The sequence below is a fragment of the Gouania willdenowi genome, chromosome 18 (genome assembly GCF_900634775.1).
Source record: "Gouania willdenowi chromosome 18, fGouWil2.1, whole genome shotgun sequence".
NCBI lineage: Eukaryota > Metazoa > Chordata > Actinopteri > Blenniiformes > Gobiesocidae > Gouania > Gouania willdenowi.
The window spans coordinates 22,878,696-22,905,190 of NC_041061.1; the positions used below are offsets into that span (position 1 = coordinate 22,878,696).

At 39.1% G+C, this 26,495-nt stretch overlaps 1 protein-coding gene across 1 annotated transcript; it reads left to right on the top strand.

Annotated features, from left to right (window-relative positions):
- The first annotated feature begins 984 nt into the window (after positions 1-984).
- LOC114480177 (uncharacterized) lies at positions 985-24,748 on the top strand. The gene is made up of 6 exons (XM_028474073.1): positions 985-1,036; positions 3,993-4,352; positions 4,446-4,799; positions 6,630-6,718; positions 9,316-9,450; positions 24,161-24,748. Exons 1-6 carry the CDS (start codon positions 1,000-1,002, stop codon positions 24,746-24,748), a joined length of 1,563 nt encoding a protein of 520 aa, XP_028329874.1. The 5' UTR covers positions 985-999.
- The last annotated feature ends 1,747 nt before the right edge of the window (positions 24,749-26,495 follow it).

Genomic DNA, 26,495 nt, shown 5'->3' on the forward strand with positions numbered 1-26,495 from the left:
CTGCCCAGCGCCCTATGAGAGCCGGAGATTGGCACCGGCAGACCCCCGCGACCCTGATAAGCGGGTATGAAAATGGATGGATGGATGTTTACACAATCTAGAGTGAAACAATCCACTGAACATATGAGGATGAAAATGATCTTACTCACCCTCATTTGTCTTTCCGGTTAGTAGTCAATTATCTGGATCTCTTTTGGACGAAAGTTCTGATCTGAAAACGTGACAAAGACAGAGAACAGTTATTTTTAAAGCTAACTACTGTAGTTAAAGGTGTTGCATCTTGTGGTGTGGATGACGATGACAAAAAGGGGATGTGAAAGTAGTCTTTGGGACAACTGATATGTAAATAATAGGCAGTTTATTAATACAATCAGAGTCCTGAACAAGTAACAAAAAATGAGACCTGTGAGATCACTGCATACTCTGCCTGGTCAGGGAAAACGAACCGTATATCTCCAACAAAGACATAACTCCAAAAATTGCTCATTACCCTACAGGGAATCAGTTTACTCTGGACAATATGACAGAGGAAACGGTTTATCAATCAAATTGATACTTGAACCAGAATACAAGCCTGTCTAGCTCCGGCAGATAATGTATACTAACGTAATTATGGCATACATCTGGTATCCTGTCTATGGAATCAGTATGTCTTACTGCACACACAGAACAGCTGAATAAACATCCTTCAAATAACTAATCCTTTGCTGACAACAACAGTAGAGAGGATAAAATGAGGCACTGAAAAAGGTCTGATCAGATTATTGGTCGACACTTTTCAGTCAAGAAGAAAATTACATAATTACTAATATATTTTCCACAAGGTGAACCACAGAGGAATTAGCATTTCATTTGATTAAGGTCATGATAAACAAATCTTTGCTCGTCCTTGTTTAAAGGTGACCTTGGGCAACAAGAAAAAACAAGTAGTGAATTTGTTTAAATTGTGCCCTAATATAAACACAATCTAGAGTGAAACAATCCACTGAGCAGATCAGGATGGCGAGGATCTTACTGGCTCTCATGTGTCTTTCAGGTTCGTAGTCAATTATTTGGTTCAGAAAGTTATGATATGAAGGCCAAAAAGTGGCAAAAACCATAAGCAGTTATTATAACTGACAATAACTATTTAAAAGGCTTACAGACTGAATGACAGCTTTTGAAGAAAACTATTGTAAACAAGTTTGTTCTACTGGACCTGTGGGTTTGGCAACAAGTTGGAGCTATCTTGCTGTTAAAGTTTGAAGATAAAATTTATTTTCTGAAATCTCATAAATGTTGAAGAATATTAAAAAAAGGAGCAGGTTGTAATAGTACCATTAAAAAATAATGATTATGGTTTAAAGCTCCTAAATATTTGTGGGTTTTTGCTATTCTTAAATGATTGTAATGTGACTGTAATTTCAGCATCACATGTTGTTTTAACAATGAATGATAGTGTTTAACTGCATGAATTAATTAATATAATCGAGACATTACCAGATAAAATGTTTTCCAATCTCTGATTCTTTCTGCAACCTTGCACAAAATGTCCTATGTCTATCACACAATGTTTTTCTATTAAGTTGAAGAGAAATGTTTGCTGATAAACATGAGATCACAAATCTGAAATCAGTCTGTATGGTGTTAGATGGTAACGTAAGCCACTTTATAAGGGCTGGATTTGGTATCAGATATACTCCGATCCATTTTGGGGATAAATTAATCTATTTGCCCGTCATCCTTCCAATATTTTGAACGTTCCAACAAAGACGCAGTGATCCACTTTAACATGTGTTTTTGTCTGCAGTTAAATTAGCACATTTTCAAATATGCGAACCTTTAGCAATTAAGGTCCTGAGTGCTTCTTTTTTAATAATTATGAAGTGGTGTTATGGTGGTTTTAGATGAGGATGCAAAGTCAATATGGACTGTTTAGGGAACTCTGACTAAGAGATGATAAGGCCTGGGAGAGATAATAGTTCTGGAATTAACCATTTCTATCCCTCCTTTGTTACAATTAAGGTTTAAATATATATTGTACATAATTATTTTAATACAAATACATTAATTACAGAACTACCAGAGAGAGACCAAGGCACCAATTCATTGTTATCCCATAATCACTAAACAAGATCCCATCACCCCAGGTATGCAGTCTGTTACTTTCCTTATTTTCCAACTGACCACTGCCCCAAAGACGTACACACCAACTGGGAAGAAGCTGGGTCAGTATTTTGCTATCTTAATATTTCCCACAAGATAAACCCTAATTCTAAGCCTAACCCGAACCCTAACCTTAAAAATTAAAGGAAAGATTAATACCTTTTTTTTTCAAAATGACAGACATGCGTGCGCAGGTTAGTACTCACCTCTATTTGAAGGGCATACGATGAGCCTTGCACTCCATTAACTCATGCACGATGCTCTGTATGTCCATTTTCTTTACTCTCTCATCCTGTATGGACATCATGGCAAGTCCACTCAGTCTCTCCTGTCCCACTGTGCTCCTCAACTGGTTTTTAATATGTTTTAACTTGAAGAATGAGCGGGACACGTGACTGACGTGTGCGCGCATACACTGTGCAGAAACCATGTTGTTACATATATGACGCTTGAACAATGGCAATGAATGAACCGCTGTTAAGGCTCATACATAGTTTGTAGTATGTAGGAAGCTGAGGATGCGGCCACCTTTTTAAGGAAACTCACTTTAAGTACAGGTGAACGATTGTGGGACCCATGCAGCATTCCTGAAAACTTGTGGTCATCAGATGTGCGCTCCTGGCCCGATGTTCAATTGCCAGATATTTATACAAATCTGATAGAAAAACCCATTGTATGAACGAAAGAAAAAACTAAAGGCATTATGTCTCTAGATGTTTATAACTGTCATGAACGGGCAGGTAGGATGGCTGCTGTACTACCGTTAACGAAGGTTTCCGTGTATTTCTGTGTATTCTGTATCAGTTTCAACTAATGAGTTTCCATCTCTACATTAAGTCTCCTCCTCACTGTCCCACATCTGCATATCAGCCCAATTAAAGCTTTTTATGGTAACTTTTTACTGGATCTAGACTGAGATAGCGCTATCCGCTCCTGTGCACCATCGCCTCAGCAGTCCTCTGGTTGTTTTGCACTGAGCCTGCGCGCGCATGCACCTAATTTAGTATGCATACGTCACACAAAGCAGGTCTATATAACACCTGTATAAATCTGCATGATGGATGATGTTAAACAGCTCATACTCTGGGTGCCTCTGGGCACAAGTCATGGAGGGCCCGCCTTCTCCAGCTCCCCTGAGCCGTGGAAGAGGCCCGGCTACTTTATGTCCTACCTACTATTCGGGCTCCCCCGGGGCCGGGCCGGGGGTGTGCCGCCCTCCCAGCCCCCCCATAGCTCTGCCCTTGATCTGACGTGTTTGTGACCCAATGCGACGCAGCGGTTGGACAAAATAATAGCCTATCGTATTGAATTAACAATTCCTGTGAGGTGAGGAGGAGAAGGAAGACTGTTAATGATTAACTGCTGCTGCTACTGTGATAAACACATGCTCAAGTATTGTGCATGTGTTTAAGTCAACTCATGCATAGGCAGCTTGTTTTTGGGAGCGCTCTGAAAGTGACTTTTCAGATGGCTAGAATTCCAGAAAATAGCTAAGTTTTTGAAAATAAACCTCAAATTCTATGTTTGGGTGTTTAGAACAAATGGAGATGGGTGAAAAATAGCAAAATACTGGATCTTTAAAGGTTTAGATGATCAATATACGTCTGACTGAATCTTGTATTTGTGTTTTAGTGGTCAAGTGATGTGGTGTGTTTGGTGATTTTTGGACTTCCAATTGACAAGAATCAATCAACAACACTAACTTATACATGGACACTTGTTTTTGGAGTTTAGTTACTCTTTAAAGTAACTTTGGTCCTTTGTTGTCATACATTAAGTCAGACTTCTTCAAACCCCTGCATGTACATTGTGCTTCCACATTCATTAAAGTGTCTATTTCTCCACAGGGTGGTCTTACTCCACATGCCTACAGTACCACTATGTTGCTGATCAAAAGACTTGGACTGAAGCTCAGACCTACTGCAGGCAGACTTATGCAGACCTGGCCACAATTGGAAACAAAGAGCAGAACGACCAGCTTCTAGACACCATTACATCAGCTGGTCAGAGCTCAGCGGTCTGGATGGGTCTGTACAGCACAATCGACTGGAGATGGTCAGATGGATTCTCAGGAGTCGGTGCTAACTATAGTAACTGGGGACATGGTCATCCTAACTTTCATTCAGCTGCTGAGTTTTGTGTTTTAGTAATAAATGTATGGTATGACGTGCTTTGTTCAGATAAGGCACGTTTTGTTTGTTACAATGGTGAGAATATGAAAAATCAAATCTTCATTTCTATAAAATATAATCATAGTGTAAGAATACTCCTCTCTAAAACCCTAATGATTGTCTCAACAGGGTCACAGTTGGATCCCGAGGTTTTTTTTGTGAATTTGTATAAAACTTGGCCAGTCGCACAGCAATACTGTCGAGAAAATTATGTGGACCTGGTGACTGTGACAAATAACAAAGTGGTGGAAAAGATTAACAGTGAGACAGGGGGCTCAAAGGGATGGATTGGGCTACACAGAGCTCCAAACTTTTTCTGGTCTGATGGAAGCAACTTCACCTTCACCAACTGGGACAGTGTTCATAATAAGCTCAACTCCATGAAAGTTATCTGTGCTGTGACGTCATCAACCAAGGGGGGAAAATGGAAGTTTTTATCCTGTGAAGAAAAACTGCCATTTGTCTGCTACAGTATGCCTCATGGTTAGTGGGATAATGATAATCATGAAATGAAACTGAGAAAGTGTTTTATAAATTTGGCAAATACTGCCTAACATTTTTTACCCTAATCCAAAACACTATTAGTGAAAAGGAGGAACTATTATTGGGAAGATGTTGGACAATCTAGACGTGGATATAAAAGAGGAAGTGGTGTCTAAACAAAAGTCCTTTTATTAAAAAAACCGAAACTATTCAAATTACAAAGCAAACATAAGGAAAAGTAGAAACCAAAGCTACCTAAATAACTGACTAATTGACCTTGATGACAATCCAATCACAATGCAGTAAACATGCCGAGTGCAAACACTTCTTTAAATGGTGAGGGAAGACAATCAGTACACACGGCCCACCTGGGTGGAAACACAAGGGACTAAACACAAACACACTCTACTTAACAAAACAGGGTGTGTGGAAACACACAGACATGAACCACACACACAGACAACCAACTAAATACCAAAAAAATAACTGAAAACTAAATAAAACCAGGCTCACTGACAAAATGGAAACTCATAGAAAATAGAAAACAAATAGGGTTTGAACCTAAAACCTTCTCGACACAGATTGTGCCACTTATAAAACTAGATATAAATAATTGCAAAACCAACACAGAAGATAGGTGTACAACTGATACAACTTTTTACTTCATGTACGATACAACTAAAGTTTTAATCATAGTTTTTGTCGACTACATTTTTTAAAATGACAATGGTAAATGGACTTGATTAATATAGTGCTTTATCACCATTCTGGAGTAGTCTCAAAGCGCTTCACATTATCAGGGAATTCACACATTCACACACCAATAGGACTGAGCTGCCATGCAAGGCACTAGTCGACCACTGGGAGCAACTTAGGGTTCAGTTCTTGCCCAAGGACACTTTGTGAGACTGGAATCGAACCTTCAACCTCTCAATCAGAAGCCGACCCCTCTACTACCTGAGCCCCGGTCGCCCAAATGTCAAAAACTAGACTATGGCTAATTAAAATAAATACATGTGAACAAAAACTACATTAAAATGTATCAATATTTTTGTTAGTTTATAAAAATGTAACTATAATTTCATCACATGGAACGAAATCCAATCAGAACTCATGTGATTATATGATTTTACGCATTGATCACATCAATTACGTCATTGAATTTAAAAACATTAAATCAGGTTGATCAATGACAACTGAAACTTGAAAAAATGTATAAACTCCTAAGCTTTATATTTAGGTCTATTATTTCTGTAACAGATTTAGTCGACTAAAATCTTAATATCATTTATTGACTAAAACTATATCTAAAATAATCCTGATAACTTCATTTTGACTGAAACTATGCTGCATTTTAGCCCAAAGACTATAAATAAAACTAAATAAAACATTTGCTGTCATAATTAACACTGATTGTAACCTTGCATATTGGATGATATTGATTGTACCCACTGTTATTACTTATTTTGTAGTGAGGATTAATAGAAAAGACTTGATGATGTGATATTACTCTAACAGAAAACATTAATCAGCAACAGGTATGAGAAAAAACTGGCCCATTCATTATTAACCAATGGATTATGGAGATGTCAACCTTTAAATTTAGAATGCTCTTCAACTGAATACAAATAATAATAATAACAATAAAAAGATTTTTAAAAAACTCAATAAATCCAATAAAAACTATATATCATGTTAGACATTTTAGATGCAGGCCAATATATTCCGATTTGTTTGTATTTTAACAATATAAATGTTGTTAAATTACAGCATTACAATTAATGGCATTACTACGAACACTAATTAAAGCTTTTTCTTTTTTCTGAATAGCAGCATATAGACTGCAGCTTAAGATAACTTCTGGGAATTCTGCCTTGGACCTCAATGACCCAGCAGTGAAAAAGGACCTCCTCAAAAAGGTGAATCCCAAACTTTCAAAGGCCAATTTTAAGGTTTTTTATAATAACACAAGGCTTGAATCAGACAGATCATGTCTTCATGTGAGGGCTGGCAAAGGTGACCATTATAGCTTAATGACACCAATCTGAAATGTATACACCTGCTATAAAGGCAAACTACAAGGTGACCCAAGGTCAGGGTTGGCAATATGTGGCTCTGGAGCCATGAATAGACGCCTCATTGGCTGTGGAGGGACATGCTGAAAGTGCTGCCATCTTGGTGCATGTACATCTACAGGGGTTTTGGTAAGAGGTGGAGAATTATTCACTGAATCTTCCAAACTTTTTTATTTATTAAAAATATCACACATGTACAATAGCTAGTACACAGGATGCTTAAATATTTTGAAAATGCTGGTTTTATTATCTTATTACAAATTTGACTTACAATCTTGTGGATGTTTAAATGAACCCAACATACAAACCACATTCTGTAGAATCACTTTTCACAGGTAATGTTTACGTACAGGTAATCAAACTATGATTCTGAATCAACGCCATGTTTCAATTTAAAACTAAACTGAAGGCAAAGGTATTAATTGAAAACAGCTATTGACAAATGTTGCTGGGGGTGGGGTACTGCAAAGTAACCCCTTAGCCCTTCAGCTGGCTGCTCCGAGAGGTGACAAAAATGTTTAATCTTTGAAGAAGAACATTCAAACAGCCATAACTTCTTCAAATATTAATAGATTTCTATGTGTGTGACATCAATGGAAAGCTTAGAAACCACACTTTCAGAATCTGTAAATAACTCAAAATTATTTCTGACAATTAGTATGATTTATATGTGTCTTTTACATTTAAAGTCATTCAAAATGCCCCATAGGACAATTAGTTTATATTTTACTATCAATTTTAGAAAGAGATTGTTCTAAGGGTATATGATTTTTTTTCAATGGCTACATTTACATGAGAGTTTTAATTCACCTTTAATTCAGAAAAAAAATGTATTCCTCTTTAAAAAGATTATTAATTCTCTTGTAAACACCTAATTCCTAATTAAAAAGGCCAATTCGAAGTAGGCGGTTGGTTTGTTCTGATTTTAATTCCGAATTGAATAATTCCTCAATCTTGTATACGTTTGTTCCGCTTTAAATAATACTGGTCGTTCTGCCATGCTCATCCTGTCACGAAGACGTGCTGACGAGCACATAATCCAGGATGGCCGCCCGAAGTAAGCATTGGACTCGAGCCGAGATTATTTAGGAGCCTTAGAAGTTATGGATATAATGAAAAGAGTGGATGGATGGACATATTACACACACACAGACATACAAAGACACAGGCACAGACGCGCACACACACACACACACACACACACATCAGAAAATGACACAAGCTTCATTGGGCAGCATGAAGCATTACATCAGGCCACATAGCTTCACAAATGTCGTGCGGGTCATTGAAAGTTCTCCTTCTACTCAAAATCCTGTAGAGTGGAGGTAGAGCAGCCATTGCACAAACTCCTGGCTTTGATTGGCTACAGTATGGTCTTCTGCCTCTATTCTCTGGTACTCTATCTCACTTCTCCTGCTCAGCTGACGAAAGTAAAACAGTGTGTTATTGTCAACCTGTTGCTTCAAAACAGTCAAAATAAAAGTGAAAATAGTAGCTATTAAGTGGTCTTTCTCTGTTGTAGCCGAAAAGAAAGGGTTTGTTTTTATTTTTTCCGGTAGACGTGAATACGTTATGTTCGCCCCCTGTCCAATCAGAAGCCTTCCCAAACCACAGGCCTGAAGCAGAATTGAATGAAGGCGATTAAACATGTTTTCCATGTAAACCTCAATTCGGAATTACTATTTCCATGTAAACACCAAGCAGAACACTTTAATTCTGTATTATTTAATTCTGAATAAATGATTCAGAATTAAAAAAAAAGCATCATGTAACCGTGGCCATTGTTTAAAAAAGCCACCTTCAGCGTTTCAATCGTTTCGATCGTGTGTAAAGTTCAGAAATCGCCCAATGCAGGGGGCTGAACAGACCATTAGAAGTGCTGAGTAAGGAGATGAGTCTGCAGAAAAAGGTATTAGGCCAGCCAATGAAATAACAGAAGAGGTGTCAAGTTCAAGGCACTTTAAAAGTGTGGGGTTTTTAGCTGTGTTATAGTCTCAGTGTTTTATGATCTGATCTTTTGGCTCTTGCTAACATTTTCATGTAACTCACAACTGGAAAACTCTCCTCACATTTTGTACATGCATTGTCATTGTTTGTGTTTTAGGGGGATTGGTTTTGGGGTAGTGCAAGATTAGACAAATATCATTATAAAGTTCTTTTAGAGTCTGAGTAGTAGCTCGTAAATCTTTCCATAAAAACCTAGAAGTTTAAATCATGTTCATCCAGAGTCATTCAGTGATTTTGTGTCTAAAGTTGTTAGAAAATACAGAGCAGAAATCATTCTGAATGACTGAAGGAGGCAGAAAAAGGCTGACAGACCTCAGGAAATGAGCAACAAACTAATGTTCTTAACTAAACTCTAAAGGAAAACATTTGAACCCTAAAGTTGTGTGTGAAATGATTTTGAATTGTGTAACAATCTCAGACAAACTGTTTTCCAGCTTGAAGAAAGACTGAAGTCGAAAGTAGAGAGAAAAGTCACCCTGAAGTGGAGAAACCCACAAGATGGGAAGGTCTTCAAAAAGCTTCATACAGTTGTGGACAGTAATGATCCTGAAGACTGTAATGGAGATTATGTTTAAGTGCTGTAGTCATACTTTAGGTTAAAACTTTAACAACAAATACTGGACTTTCTACTCAACTACATCAAGGCTGTAGGGAAACTAAGTACAGATACTATAAGTAGATGTTCTAGTACTTCATTCTGCAATATTTGTTCTTTATAAATAGTTGATCACAGATAGACTTTGATGCATTTTACTTTGTTATCTAACACTGTGGAAAAAGAAACCACAAAGATTTTCCTTAAAGCTGCTGCTGGCTCTCCTTATCACCTCTTTTAACACAGATAAAGACATAAAGTATGTAAATATAACTGTGTTTCCATTACAGATTTTTGCAAAATAGAAGCAATATTTCTAAATGTCGACAAAGTATAATTGTGCTTTGAACGCGTTTCCATTCAACGTTGTTTTGGGCTGGAGCCTCGTAGCTCCCGTGAAATCTCATCCCGCGAGACTTCGCTGCAGAAAGTCAGACTCTCCAAACCTCTTTATAACACTCTGTATTCCTTTGTTGTTTCACGTCTAATGTTGCAGTAATCATTTTAAAGTATAATGCTAAAAACTGTCCCGGTCTCCTCTGCTGTCCACACGTACCCCATCATGTTTTCTCAGAGAGCAGTGGTCATGTGACCGAGTACGTCACATGTAATTGCAGAAAAAATGGCACTTTTGTGACACATTTTAGTATTTAAATGTTTGAAATTCCTCCTCATGAAAGCATCAAAACTATTGAGCAATTTTTGAGTGTTTTTTCAAAAGTCAGGTGTTTCCATTTCAATTGTGCTATTTAGATTTTCTGCATTTCCAAAGATAATGCTTGTGACTTCAGGGAAACAAAGTGGAAAGATTTAATGACAGATTCCATCAAGGATAGCCTAAACTAAACACAGAGCAACTTTGCTGCATCTTCAATAATATTCTACGATAAAAAGTTAGACTGAAGTTTAAAGTTACATTTCTTATATTTAAGAAGCGTTTTGACTTAATTTTTACTGTGATATCTTGTGTTTTTTAGCCAAACTGTGATTCGCCTGATGTTATTTTTGTTCCGGTTTGTTTATGGTGTGATATGACGTCACTCCTCAAGATTTTGGCACAACTTTCAATCCATGAAAAAAAACAGAAATGTAAGGGGAATTGCTTTGTTAGTGTGTTTGGGGTCACACTGGCATCAGTAGAGGACGAGAACAACTTTGGAATGAAATACAGGTTCAGTTTTTAAAATGCTAGGAATCGTCGCCAGCAGCTTTAAGTTCAAACTAACAACTTTTATTTCAGTGCAGAATACATTTGTCTGTCATATTTTGTCATTTAAACTTTATTATGTCACACCAGTTTGTGTGTCTGTAGGAAGAACTGATTAATAAATAATAATTAAAATAGGCTTTACAATGTCCAGCTCTTAGTTGTGCTGTGCCTTTCTTTCTGTTTGTCTTGCAACAGCTTAGAAAAAGGTGTAACACCCTTAGCACTGCTCTCAATGACTGTTTTACTCGTATAAACTATCCTGAATGTAAGAAATAAAATGCCTGAAAATGTGTCTAATAATGTGTAAATAAAAAAACTCACATGACCATCACTATTTTTGTTTGTCCAATAATGTCTGTCCTGAACAAACCACAAAGATAAACACCAGATTTCCACTGGATGTGTAATGTCAATGACTCCAGAACATCTTCCATGCTCCGCTGTCCATTAGTTATGGTGGACATATTAGAGTAATGCATTACTAAGTAACTAAGTTACTGGCATCTGTGCCTCTCAACTAGCAAAACAAAAAGAGCCTTCAGCCAAAACAGGTTCAAACTCAAGGAAAGACACAATATTCCATCTCCAGGGCTCTCAAGTTTTGAATTCAGTTCAGAGTGAGACTTTGGCTGCAGCGGTGGTTAGGGTACAATCTGATAAAAGAAAATTATTTAGCATTCAACATTTCTTACTGCAGGGGTGCTTATCAAGTGCATGTGTTTATGGTTAGTGTTGTTCAATGTAGGTGTTAGTGGCAGGTTTTGAGGCCTTCAGCACAGGGGAAATTACGTCATTGCCTACTTTGATTAATTGTCCATTTGCATGTAAGTGTAATGGATGCAGCAGGGGAAGAAGAACCTCACACAAAAAGTTAGTAAAAAACACCTTCAATATGTTTAAAACTTCGAAAATTCGACTGGTTGGGTTAGTGAACAAAAGGGCAAATTTCAGTGTATGCACCCTGTATTTTTTATTGAAGAAATGTGAAAAACTTCTTTTTTCCCCTAAAACCACAGTGAGTTTGGTAGGTTGTCAATAAATGCAATCCAGATACACAAAACACATGTGCTGACAACAACCACTGAAAAAATAACTATTAAAACACATTTCTACATGATTTTGCATTAATTTAATACAACACAAATAAAAAATAAAAATTGGCTTTTGCTCACTTTTTTTTTTTCAATACTTTCATCTTTACATTGGCAATCAACTATTCCACCAAGTTATGGCATCAGTCAATATGCCATTCTTTTCAACTAATTGTATACTCATTCCACATAAAAAATGATAAAAATCCAACCTATACCAATAGAACTCACTGGACTAAAAGGACACAGGGTAAAGTAGTCCCAGTTTTAAAAGTTAATAAAACAAACATGGTGCAAAATAATGCGTTTTGTTAGGTATAGATCTTCTAATAGCGACATTTCAAAGGTTTTAGGCAACATTTGTAAAAACAGTGGATGATCCCTTTAAAACACACGTCTTTTTTAGGCAATATATTGATTCTATTGGAATTAACTATGTGCACTCTTGCACATTTAAATGCTGGTACAATCATTTTAAATGTCAAATCTTAATTGAAAATAAACTTATTAGGAGTTTATACCCTTTTCCCCGCCCCCCAAACAATGACATGTTTTGTCACAAACACAATATTCAATTATCCACTAAAATATAGTAGAACAGCTTTATAAAATACAAGCAATGGATATGGAGTCATTAGGTTATTGTGAAGAAATAGAAATGATTTTATATAATTATGCAAGAATTCTAGTATAGTTTGCTGGCAAGAAAATAAGTGTACATAACTTACAGAAGGGGCACAACAAGATGGTTTGTACTGAGTGCCCAAAATGTGGTGCTATGCCCCTATGGGTACCAGCTCATGTAGAGGTAGAGGGCCAGAGGGGGCTGATTCTACTGCTAAAATATAATTTATGACAATGTTGATAATTCAATTGCTTATGAACTTCCTGAATATTCTGAAATAATTAAGACTTTAATAATTGATAGTTGTTAAAACTGTTGGGTAAATGATAGTAAAGGAATAGCTTATTTTGCTAATTAGGCCACAGTGAGAAATGGAAAACCTATTATTATTATTGGGATCTGATGGTCAGACAAGCTTCACTATGAAGGATCTCCTCAATCTGGACAGCTGGACTAAAATTAAATTGAATAGATAGTTGAATATCTTCAAACTGTTGGATTATTAAACTCAATTTAAACATGGAAACAGTTGAACAGCAGGTGGCAGCAAAGTATTGTCTGGTCTGCTGTAGGAAAAGAAGATATCCCAGGGATTCTGAACTCATTTTGGGGAATACATTGATTTAAATGACTGTAACTCTGCTAATATTTACTCTATCGCAGAAATTCCACCAGTTTCTGAAAGCTGAGGAATTGCTTCTGAGGACCAGTATCATGTCATTTTGGTAATTTTAGACAAACGTGACAGAATCATTACAGATGTGCTTTGCTTTGACATACAGAGAGAAGACTAAAGTCCAAGAAGAATTAAGAAACCAGATGATGGTGGATTTAATTGAGAAACATCAGCAGGAAGAAGCTCCTGGAAGATAAAACCTCCATGGAGGTTCAGAGAGGAATTTGAAAAGTTTTTATTTTAAATTAACATTTACAATAAAGTGCACCACATGTCATGTGAAATTATTGATACAAAATGCATGATATGATAACAGACAATAACTAAGAATAAAAGGAAAGACAAAATCAGCTGGGAAACATTTTAGTGATTTTCAGGTTTACAGTGTTTACAGAATGAATGGTACGGTTTTACAGCTTTTTCTTTTTTTAACATATTTTATAGTATTGAATAAATTGATGATCAAAATGATGTCTGTTTGGTTTTGTCTGTGCCCATTTTGTTTCATGTATTTTACAGGAAATGAAGTCAGTCATGGTGGGACTGCAGCTCCCTCTAGTGTCAATAACTGAGATTACAGCTCACATAGTGTAATGTGAAAAGGAAGAGTGGAGATATGTTTGAAATGTTTGGAGAGCTCTGCATCTTCTCAGTGTCACACATGCTGCTCCTGTTAGTGACAGTTCATGAGATATCATTAGTAGTTTGTAACTTTACTGTTTCTCAGTCCATCTGTGACTGTTTCATCAACTGAACTTTGATGATCTCTTTCTATCACGTCTTACAGAGACCACCATCAACTTTATTCATGACAGCAGCTGCCTCTTACCGTGCAGATTCAAACATGGGACCACTATAATCATCCAGTGGAATAAGCCTTTTCACACACTGGAATTGCGCATGTGTGACCTGGGGGTGGGGTCATAGGTCGAGAGGGATAAAAACCTAAACAAGCTCATTCACTCTGTTGATATTTCCAACCTAACAGTGTTTGTAATGTTATCTCAAACTAGACCTTCTGCCTGCATGGAAACACCTGGTGCTAGACTATGTGTGAGTGGAATAAGAATGACTATAGGGTTGCGTGGACATCAGTAAGCAGTGTGTAAGTAGTGTGATGTATACAACAGTGGTCAGAAGTGGGGGATTAACTACAACCCCAAACATAATGTTAACATAACATAAAATTCCCACTTCCTATTACCAAAATACATGATATTTCAAAAAATACATAAGTACTGTGACTATTTTATAGTATTATGTTCAACCAAGATGGCGCCGCGGATGGTTGCCGAAACTCGGACTTCTGCAGATCCGCCGCCCTGTGTTTTACTGAAACCTGGCTCAGTGAACTCATCCCGGACAGCTCTCTACATTACCGGACTTTCAGCTCCTCAGAGCGGACCGCGTAAAAGAGCTCTCTGGGAAGACGAGGGGCGGCGGAATATGCTTTTACATTAACCAAGGTTGGTGTACAGATGTCACAGTGTTGAAGCAGACGTGCAGCCCTAATCTGGAGAGTTTTTTCATAAACTGTAAACCGTTTTATTCTCCGCGGGAGTTCTCCTCGTTTGTTATGGTCGGTGTTTACATCCCACCTCATGCTTGTGTAACAGGCGTTACAGCACCTGACCGACCAGATAGCGGATGTGGAGAAAAAACATCCCGACTCTTTGCTTATCATTCTCTGTGATTTTAACAGAGCAAATCTAACCCACGAACTCCCTAAATACAGACAACATATAAAGTGCCCCACCATGGGTGCTAACACACTGGACCACTGCTACACTGCAATAAGGGATTCATATCACTCTGTTCCCCGTGCAGCTTTGGGACTCTCTGATCACTGTCTGATTCACCTCATCCCGACCTACAGGCATAAGTTTAAATCTGCTAAACCTGTAGTAAGGACTGTTAAGAGGTGGACAGAGGAGTCAAAGCAGGTGTTACAGGACTGCTTTGACTGCACTGATTGGAGTGTTTTTGAAGCTGCATCAGACAACCTTGATGAACTGACTGACACTGTGACATCTTACATCAGCTTCTGTGAGGACATGTGTGTGCAGACCAAGACTTTCTGCACATACAACAAGAACAAACCCTGGTTCACACCTCAACTCAGGATGCTGCGTCAGGCTAAGGAGGAAGCCTACACGAGTGGGGACTGGGTCCTGTTTAAGCAGGCTAAGTACACACTAACCAAGGAGATCAGAGTAGCCAAGAGGTGCTACACTGAGAAGCTAAAACAAAGCTTCTCAAACAAAGTCCCTTCAGAAGTCTGGAAAGGCCTGCGTGAGGTTACCAACTCCAGGAAACCCTCCCCCCACCCTGCAGGTAACAATAGAATGGCTGAAGACCTGAATAGCTTTTACTGCAGGTTTTCACACCAACCCCCGAGCTCATTAGCATCAGCCCATCACCTGGACTCTGCCCTTCCTGCTCCCCCCACTTCCCCCCCACCTCACCCTCTGACCCCCCACCTGCCCTGAAGATCAATGAAAGAGATGTGTGCCAGCTATTCAAGAAACAAAAGATCAAAAAGGCTCCAGGACCAGACGGAGTATCTCCCTCCTGCCTGAAAGCCTGTGCTGAGCAGCTGGCCCCCATCTTCACACGGATCTTCAATACATCACTGGAGCTGTGTGTAGTACCTTCCTGCTTCAAAAGCTCCAGCATCATCCCAGTTCCAAAGAAACCTGCCATCACAGGACTCAATGACTATCGACCCATTGCCCTGACGTCCGTAGTCATGAAGTCCGTTGAGAGGCTGGTATTGAGCCACCTGAAGGACATCACAAGACCCCTGCTGGACCCCCTGCAGTTTGCCTGTCGGGCAAACAGGTCTGTCGAGGATGCAGTCAACATGGGACTGAACTACATCCTGCATCACCTCGACTCCCCAGGGACCTACGCTAAGATCCTGTTTGTGGATTTCAGCTCTGCGTTCAACACCATCATCTCGGACATCCATCACCAGAAACTCACCCAGCTCACAGTGGATCACCAACTTCCTGTCTGACAGGAAGCAGCAAGTAAGGCTGGGAAGCATCACATCCAACACCCGGTCACTCAGCACTGGCGCCCCTCAGGGGTGTGTTCTCTCCCCACTTCTATTCTCCCTCTACACCAATGACTGCACCTCAGGGGACCCCTCTGTGAAACTCCTGAAGTTTTCAGACGACACCACCGTCATCGGTCTCATCAGGGATGGGGACGAGTCTGCCTTCAGACGGGAGGTGGAACAGCTGGCTCTCTGGTGCAGTCAGAACAATCTGGAACTGAACACGCTCAAGACTGTGGAGATGACAGTGGACTTCAGGAGAAATCCCCCCCCACTCACCCCCCTTACCATTCTGAATAGCAAAGTGGCTACCGTGGACTCCTTCAGGTTCCTGGGATCCACAATCTCACAGGACCTGAAGTGGACCTCCCACATAGACACAACCAGGAAAAAGGCACAGCAGAGGATGTACTTCCTGCGTCAGCTGAGGAAGTTCAACCTGCCCCAGGAGCTGCTGATCATGTTCTACACCTCCATCATTCAGTCTGTTCTGTGCACCTCCATCACTGTCTGGTTTGGATCTTCAACCAAACTAGACAGACACAGACTACAAAGGATAATCAGGACTGCAGAAAAGATCATTGGTGTTGATCTGCCCTCCATCCAAGACTTATACCTGTCCAGGGTCAAGAAACGGGCAGGTAACATCACTGCAGACCCCTCACACCCTGCACACAATCTGTTTAAACTCCTCCCCTCCGGCAGACGCTACAGATTACTGTACGCCAAAACTACCGGCCATAAAAACAGTTTCTTCCCCCAGGCTGTCACTCTGATCAATTCTAAACAGTCATAGGGTGTCAGACCTGTTTCTGTTACTGTGAAATAACCATGGAACTAAACATAACAACCCTGGATCAACCTGTCACTGCGAAATGTTCATCGACATAATATTTTCATTTAAATGTTCACCTGCACTACTCATCAATGCACTACTGCACTATTATCTTATTATTATTATTGTATTTTTTATTTTATTTCATTATTATTAATATTATTATTATTACTATTATTATTATTATCTTGTTATTTTATTTAGTTTGCACATATTAGTCTAACTACTCTTATATTTGTTTATACTTCTTTTTTTTAATTATTTTTCTTTATTCTAGTTGATTGTTATTATTTAATGTTACACTATCTGAGAGAGCACAGATCACCAAGACAAATTCCTTGTGTGTATTCATACACTCTTGGTCAATAAAGTTGATTCTGATTCTGATTCTGATGTGCACTATTTATGAGTGCACTATTTAATGCGTGCTGTAGACTATGGTTCTTACTTACCCCAGTTTCAGGGGGACAGGTTTAAGAGTAACTCAGAATCCGGACCGCGAGGTGAAGGAGAGAGTGACTTTTATGCTGAGCTGTATTGCCGTGTTGGTATGTTCCCAAGTGGAGGAAATAAAGAGAAAACTGGGGTTAAGACTATTGTATCCTGTTTTTACTCAACGCCAGAAGGACTGGAGTGAAAAGAGGGTTACAGTACATTCAACTCAGGAGGTAAATAAAGAAGAATTTCACTACTGGATCACAATTATTTGCTAACACCAACAGTAGAAAGAGTATAAAATGAGGGACTCAAAGGGGTCTGATCAGATTATTGGTGTAGCATTTTAGTTAAGAAGAAAATTACATGATGAGTAGGGTTGGGCATCTTTTAGTTTTTTTGGATTATTTTCTGGGGATTTCCAGTGTCTAAGCAGAATTTGTTTTCCAATCATGATCACAGTCTGTGTCCAGTCCTTCAGTGCTTTGGCCAGTTCAGCAAAACCTTTGAGTGTCCAAGAACATACAATAATGGGCAAAAATGAAAGTGTACACCCGATACATTTTTTTTGTAAAATTATGTATTCTCATCCAAAACAATTGGATTTGTGGACAAGACCACAGCACATGTATTAAAGTATCATCACACATTTCCAACATAGTGTTAAATCTACCAACCCCATTCTAAATAATCTACTTGGTGTCCAATAAAAGCGGTAGTATTTTGAACTGCATTAGTCTCACTCTTAGATCTCTGGATAAAGAATGACCATTATCACATATTGTTGTGATAGATCCTCAAATGATTTCATTATATTTTCACTGTACAGGTCCCCCATAGTGCCAATCCCTTCATCCAACCATTCTGTGCACAAGAAGGAAACTTTATTTATACAAACTTTCGAATTCAGCCAAATATTCGATGTACAGTTTAGATAAGGGTCAACATCTACAATCTTTAAAATATTTTTCCACATCCCTTGAAGATGCAATATAATTGGGTGGAATTTGTCACCCTTCCTAATTTTACTTGACAGACAGTTTATTAATTGTAAAGGCGCTGCTGCAGATTGCTCTATGGAATGCCATGGTGGGGCCCTTTCTGGAGACAATGCCAAATGTGCAAGGTGTCTCAAGCTGTATGCATAGTAATAAAAGAGTAGTCTTGGAAGTCCCAGGCCCCCTCTTTCTACAGGCTGTTGAAGTTTCCCAAGATGCATTCGTGGGCGCTTACCATTCCAGAAAAAATCTTTGCAAATAATCTAAAATTTTTTGAAATAACTTATAGCAGATTGCATGTGCATTAACCTTACCCCAGAGAGACAAGGATAATGATGACCAACGTTTCACATCCACAGAGATTTTTTGCATCAGTGGGTCAAAGTTCACTTTAATAAGATCATCCAGATGAGGAGGAAACAGAATGCCAAGATATTGTAAATCCCGCCTAGGCCAGGAAAAATTGCTCTCCTGAAACAATGCTGTGGGACAAAACTTTGTCAATGGCAGAACCTCTGATTTTGCCCAGTTAACATTATACCCTGAAAATTTGGAAAATGAGTTAATTATATTAAGCACTGAAGGAATAGATACCTGAGGATCAGACACAAACAACTAAATGTCATCCGCATATAACATCATTTTATGAATAGATCCCTCAATGTCAATTCCGCAAAAGTTCTCATCCTGTCGGATTGCTGCTGCTCATGGTTCTAATGCTAAGCAGAACAAACACGGGCTGAGTGGTGATCCTTGGCGGGTTCCCCTGCTTAATCTAAAGTAAGGAGAAATGTATCCATATGTTTGAACTGCGGCCTCTGACTGATAGTATAATAACTGTATCCACCTAATAAATATCCTACCAAATCCAAACATTTCCAATAATTTTAACATATACCCCCACTCGACCCGATCAAATGCTTTTTCAGCATCAAGCGAAATAGCAGCCATTGGAGAGTCCAAGTCTGAAACTGCCCACATAACATCAATAAACCTTCTTATATTGTCTGATGAGTTTTGTTTATTAATGAACCCCACCTGGTCTCTATGTATTAGAGAGGTGATTACTTTGTCCAATCGATTGGCTAAAATTTTCGACAATATCTTGATGTCCAGAGAAATCAGAGAAATTTTTCAAAAAATCCTTTCATAGTCTCATCATCATTACTACAGTCCGACGTATACAGCTCCCCACAGAAATCTTTAAACGCATTGTTAGTATAAATAGATTTAGTGAGGAGGTCTCCCCCAGGGGCTCGGATTGCAGGGATCAGTGAAGATAGTTCCCTCTGTCTTAAGCCATGAACCAATTATTTCCCCATTTTGTCCACAGATTCAAAATATTTTTGTCTCATCCTAAAAAGAGAAAACTCTACTTTCTGAGACAAGATACAATTATATTCCTATTTTAGTTTGGAACATTGGTATTGAAGCATCTTCTCAAATAAGTTTCCAATTCCTTAATTTTACTTTCAAGTTCAGTCTGCTTCATAATATTTTTCTTTTTCTTATGTGGCGCATATTGTATGACAAACCCTCTTACCACTGCCTTGAGAGCCTCCCAAGCTATTCCAGCGGAGGGCGCAGTAGCAACATTTACGGCAATGTAAGAGTTAATATGACTCCTCAACGCCTCCTGAATTCACTTTCTTGCAGTAAAGAATAATTGCAGCACCATCTTGGCATTTGAATCCTCTCAATAACAGGAAGCAACTCCAGCAATACTGGGGCATGATCTGATATTAAAATACTCCCAACTGAGCATGTAATGACCGACTTCAAAAAAGATTTGGAAATCAGATAGAAATCTATACGAGAGACGGTTTTATGAGGAGCAGAGAAGAATGTGTAATCTCTGTTGGTTGGGTTTAAAATTCTCCACACATCAATTAATCCCAAATTCTCACACATACTTTTGACTGTCTGTGAAGCTTTCTTGCTCCTACACCTCACTAAGTTACTTCAGTTCAGAAATTAATCCATCACTCAGTTAAAATCTCTTCCAATTACAATTTGATAATTTCCCATTTGTTGAATTATAGCCTCCAGCTCTCCAAAGAAATCTGGCTCATCCCCATTTGGAGCATAAATATTAACTAACTTACTTACTCTCAGTTTCAGTTCCTGTTCTAAACAATTCTCGATTTCGATTCTTTGAGTTGTGCAGGTCAGCAGTTTACAGATTTCACAGGATAATGTTTTCTTTTGAAAAAGCCTTTACACAGCCCATTTTGATTAATTCACTTAGTTGATACAGTTTAATTTGGTTGCTGTACTGTAACTAGGGTATTCAGTTACAAAGGTCCCCAACTGTAACTGTAAAAGTGAAACTTGCTGAAATAACACCACATACAAGTTGGCAGCAGTCAAAGAGCTGCAGCCCAGGTAGATGTGAAACGAAATAAAACAAACTCAAACCCTGGAGCAGTCATGAGACAATCAACAGTTTTTGTTGAGAAAGATTACGTTAATTCGAGTCGTTCTGCGCTTGTGCGACTTGCGGTGATGACGCGCTGGTGATAATCCAAGATGGCGGTGGCCCAGACTTCAGCCGAGACAATTTAATAAGAGCCTTAAAAGACATGGATATAATAAAAAGAGTGGATGGACGGAAGCATAAACATGCCGACTTTCACACGGACTTATTAAACACACACGGACCTCGGTAAACGGAACAGGCTTTACCGGACGTCTGGCACTAGGACCCAGAGGCGGAGTAAATGCAGCCCCGCACTTCATGTACAGGCTGTATATCACCAGTTTATCATTTTAACAGTTGTTAGAGCTACTATCATTAACAGGGAGCAACTATTTATTCCTGGTGATTGTATTTCAGAGTTTTACTGGGCTTTTTACTGGTGATTAGCTCCTATTTTCCTTCCGCTACGTGGTTCAAACTGAAACCGTAGCCAGACAGACACACACACAAACTGCAGTTGCTACAGTCGCGCTCTGAACGCACTTTATACAAACCCTGTGTGAACAAACAGAGAAAGCCACGGAAACAAACTCGCGTGGGCATTTAGGAATAAAAAATTTTTTTATCAAAATTCAAACATCTTTGTAACGGTACCGAACGTAAGGAACCGGTTCCAAACAGGAACCGGTTCCTTACTCGGTGCCCAAACCTAATAATGACTAATATCTTTTCCACAGGGTGTTACACTTTAAACATGATTCTGGTTGTGAACCACAGGGAAATTAGCATTTTATTTGATTAAGGTTTATCCAAACAAATCTTTGATCATCCTTGTTTTCAAGGTGACCTTGGGCAACAAGAAAGAGCAAGTCGCGAATTTGTTTAAATTGCTTCCTAATGTTTACATGATCTAGTGCACTCTCGCACATTTAAATGCTGGTACATTCCTTTTGCATGTCAAATCTTAAATGGAAATACAAATATTAGGCATTATACCCCCCTACCCACCCCCCAAACAATGACATTTTTTGTCACAAACACAATATTCAATTAACCACTAAAATATAGTAGAACAGCTTTATAAAATACAAGCAATCATTAGGTTATTGTAAAGAAATAGAAATTATTTGTATATAATTGTGCAAGAATACTAGTATAGTTTCCTGGCAAGAAAAAAAGTGTACATTACTTACAGTTGGGGCACGACAAGATGGTTTGTACCCAGAGCCCAAAATGTGGTGCTTAATTTAAGTTGACGTCTAGTACAAACATACACACGTGAGTGAAAGAGAGAGAAACACACACACACAAAATGTTACTTTTTAAGACACACACACACACACACACACACACACACACACACACAGAGCAATATAAACATTGAACAAAATTGGGTAGTTACAAACCATCTCAGACGGCGTATGTCCTTTAGTCATTCTGTCGATGACTCGGTGCGTGTTGTGTGAGAAAAACAATAGTTAGAGACAGCTCATCAAGACCCAACTTATGTTCTTTCTGATTGGTCTATTATTGGGTGGTTGGTTAGATTTTGGCACATGGAGACATGGATTTGTCTGGGATTGGTTATCTCGGTCAGTCAATCAGAGTTACTCTAACTACGGCAAGCCATGAGGACCAAAGTTTATTATCATGAAAAAAGTAAATAGAGTGTTGAATGGGGAAATATAAACATGAGAAATGTCAAGCGTGGCATATGGAGTGAGAATGGGTCAAAATGTCACACTCAAAGGGTGAGCCTTGGCAGCTCTGTAGTTTGTTAGATGTGACTACTCTGGACCTCGAGCCTCGGATTGCAATGCCGACAACATCCAGCGACCCGTGAAGCAGCGGAGGCTTGTACCAGCGGTCTCCGCCAGCAGAGGAGACAAAAGTGGTGTGATCAGAAGCAGGAGGGGGGCTAGCAACCAAGCTAAAAACTAATAGTCAGAGCACGCCACTTCCTTCCATCCTGCGTTCTAATGTACGCTCCCTGGAGAACAAACTGGACTACCTGAAGCTGGATTTAAATGCAAGACAGGAGATGAGGGTGGCGGTGTTTGCATATACACCAATAACAACTGGTGCAATAACGGTGAGCTAGTCTCATGTCACTGCTCTCCTGATGTAGAAATACTGACTATAAAATGCAGACATTGTTATCCCTGATCTGTTATAACTTTTGGCAATCAATAAAACTCCACGTTTTTAAAGATCTGACTGATTAGTACAGCCAAAAACTCGGCATTAGTGTTTTTCCATGGACTAATAAGAGCAAAGTTTCAGGAACAGAGTAGACACATTAAGTTAAGGTAAAAAATAACATTAGGTTGTAAAGTTTATGAAACAGCGTTTTTGTGTGTTTATTTAGTTTTCTACATCATTTAATGTTTGTGCAGCAGACAGAGAAGTCCTCCTGCCTGCAATTTAACTTCTTCAAATGTCATTTTGTGCTCTGTGCACTCAGTCACCTCTCCATGTTAAACAAGCAAAATGTTCATTTAAATAGGGCGGTCTCAACTACCAAAGGATTTAGGGACACACATGGTTTACTACCCTTTAATTCAGATTTTAGTGAATCCACCCCAAAGTGTAGAAAAGATTGAGAGGATAAGTTAGATATCATCACCAATGATGCTACCTAACTTTGTAGTTAGTCTGAGCTCTCAGGCTGCAGACTCTCGGCCTCATGGTCCTCTTTGCTGCATCACAACCCCTATATATGGTGATGCTCCAAAAAGCAACAGTAAAATGCAAAATGTAACGTTTATAGTGTGTTGTTGCATTTAGCATCAACATGAATTTTGGTGTCATATATCCTTTAAAGGGGACATATCATGCTAAATCCACTTTTTTAGCTCTTAAATGCATTTTGTTGTATATTCATAGTGCTTAGAAGTACAGATCACCACCTCCATGATGACATTATCTGCTGCACTGTATATATATATATATATATATACAGTGCAGCAGATAATGTCATATATATATATATATTTATATTTTTCCTATTTATCCTTTATTCTCTATCTATCCTTTATTTATCCCTCATCCTTTATATTTATCATTATTATTATTATTACTGTTGCTGGGTTGTTCTTTGTTTTTTGTTTTTTTGTTTTTGTTTGTTTTGTGCACCAACTACCAAGACAAATTCCTTGTACTGTCCTTAAAACTGTACATGGCCATTAAAAACATTTCTGATTCTAATTTCTGATTCTGATTCTGATTCACCCGAGTGTCCGAGGTGATACAACTACAAAGTCAATCACCGACCTCCGGCCTAGAGTGTCCTGGTGCCACGTGCACTTATGGACACCCTTGTGTCCCTTCCCAGGGACTCCAAGAAGGCCGGGTAATCTGCGCCAATGTTGGGCCCGTAGGCCGAAACAACCTGTCCCCAACCCGAAGGCGTAGGGACGCGACCCTCTCATTCACTGGGGTAAACTCCAACACGTGGCGGCTGAGCTGGGGGGCAATAAGCAAGCCCACCCCAGCCCACCGCCTCTTCCCGCGGGCAACGCCAGAGAAGTGGAGCGTCCAGCCTCTCTCCAAGAGTTGGGATCCAGAGCCCAAGCTGTGCGTGGAGGTGAGCCCGACTATATCCAGCCGATACCTCTCAACCTCCCGCACAAGCTCAGGCTCCTTCCCCCCCAGCGAGGTGACGTTCCATGTCCCAACAGCCAGAAGCTGTGGACGCGGACTGGGCCGCCGAGGCAACCCCCCTCGACCGCCACCCAGTCCTCTCTGCACCCGACCCCTACAGATCCCTCTGCGAGTGCTGGGTCCACAGGAGGGCGGGCCCAAGTCGTCCTTTCAGGCTAAGCCCGGCCGGGCCCCGTGGGCAAAGGCCCGACCACCAGGCGCTCGCATTCGAGCCCCAGCCCCAGGCCTGGCGCCAGGGTGGGGCCCCGGCTGCACCTAACCGGGCGAAGTCACGGTCCTTGCTTTTATAATGTCTATAGAGGGTCTTCTGAACTGCGCTTCGTCTGACCCGTCACCAAGGACCTGTTTGACATGGAAGACCCTACCACGGGCATAATGCCCCAGACAACATACCTCCTTGGATCATTCGGGCACTCAAACAACCCCACCACGTTAAGGTGGCAGTTCACGGGGTTGGACTAACAAACAATTCAATTAAAGTCAACTTTGATTATATAGCAAAAATTACAACAGTACACACACACACACGACTAATGCACACATGCAGAACACACAGAGCCGTTTAGAGAGAAAGTTGCGACTTTGGTGTTGCAAAATGTTTATTTGTCGTGGTATTCAACAACCTGTGATGGATTATGTTGAATGATGATGCGTGTGCGTGTCTGTGCGTGTCTGTGAGGGAGAACCCACGGAGGAGATTGGGAAAGTCCCACATGACAAAGGAGAAGCACACACACATACACACACACACACACACCTCAAAAGTTGCCCTCAAGGTATTTATAATAAAAATATACCAAATGAGTAAAATGCAACAAAAAACTAAACAATATTTATACAAAAAGTACACAAAACAACAACAGAAAAGCACAAAAATATACCAAAAGGTTCCAAAAACACACAAAATGACTCCAAAAAACATACAGTACAGAAAAATATACCAAACAACAACAAAAATCTGAAAATGACTCGAAATACACAAAACTAAATATTTATACAAAAAATTCACAAAATGACAACAGAAATACACAAAATTAGACTAAAAAAGATCAAAACAAATACACAAAATTATTCCAGAATCACACCCCCTATATGAATACATAATTCCGGATGGTGGTGGTGATTTGTGTGTGTGTGTGCTTTGGGTTCCTTCCTTAGGGGGAGTTGGTGATTAGCACAATTTTAAGCAATAAAATAAATGTAAGTTTTGTTGCAATAATAAAACATAAAAAGCTGCTGTAAAAAGATTGCACTGCATTGTGGAGGAAAAAAAAAGAAAAAGTATGTTTTAAAGAGATTGAAGACAGGTATTTGTCTTACTCACACAATTGTTTCTCTGTTTCTATTGCTATTGCTAACTAATCCTTTGCTGACAACAACAGTAGAGAGGATAAAATGAGGCACTGAAAAAGGTCTGATCAGATTATTGGTCGACACTTTTCAGTCAAGAAGAAAATTACATAATGACTAATATCTTTTCCACAGGGTGAACCACAGAGGAATTAGCATTTCATTTGATTAAGGTCATGATAAACAAATCTTTGCTCGTCCTTGTTTAAAGGTGACCTTGGGCAACAAGAAAAAACAAGTAGTGAATTTGTTTAAATTGTGCCCTAATATAAAGACAATCTAGAGTGAAACAATCCACTGAGCAGATCAGGATGGCGAGGATCTTACTGGCTCTCATGTGTCTTTCAGGTTAGTAGTCAATTATTTGGTTCAGAAAGTTATGATATGAAGGCCAAAAAGTGGCAAAAACAATAAGCAGTTATTATAACTGACTATAACTATTTAAAAGGTTTACAGACTGAATGACAGCTTTTGAGGAAAACTATTGTAAACAAGTTTGTTCTACTGGACCTGTGGGTTTGGCAACAAGTTGGAGCTATCTTGCAGTTAAAGTTTGGAGATAAAATTTATTTTCTGAAATCTCATAAATGTTGAAGAATATTTAAAAAGGAGCAGGTTGTAATAGTACCATTAAAAAATAATGATTATGGTTTAAA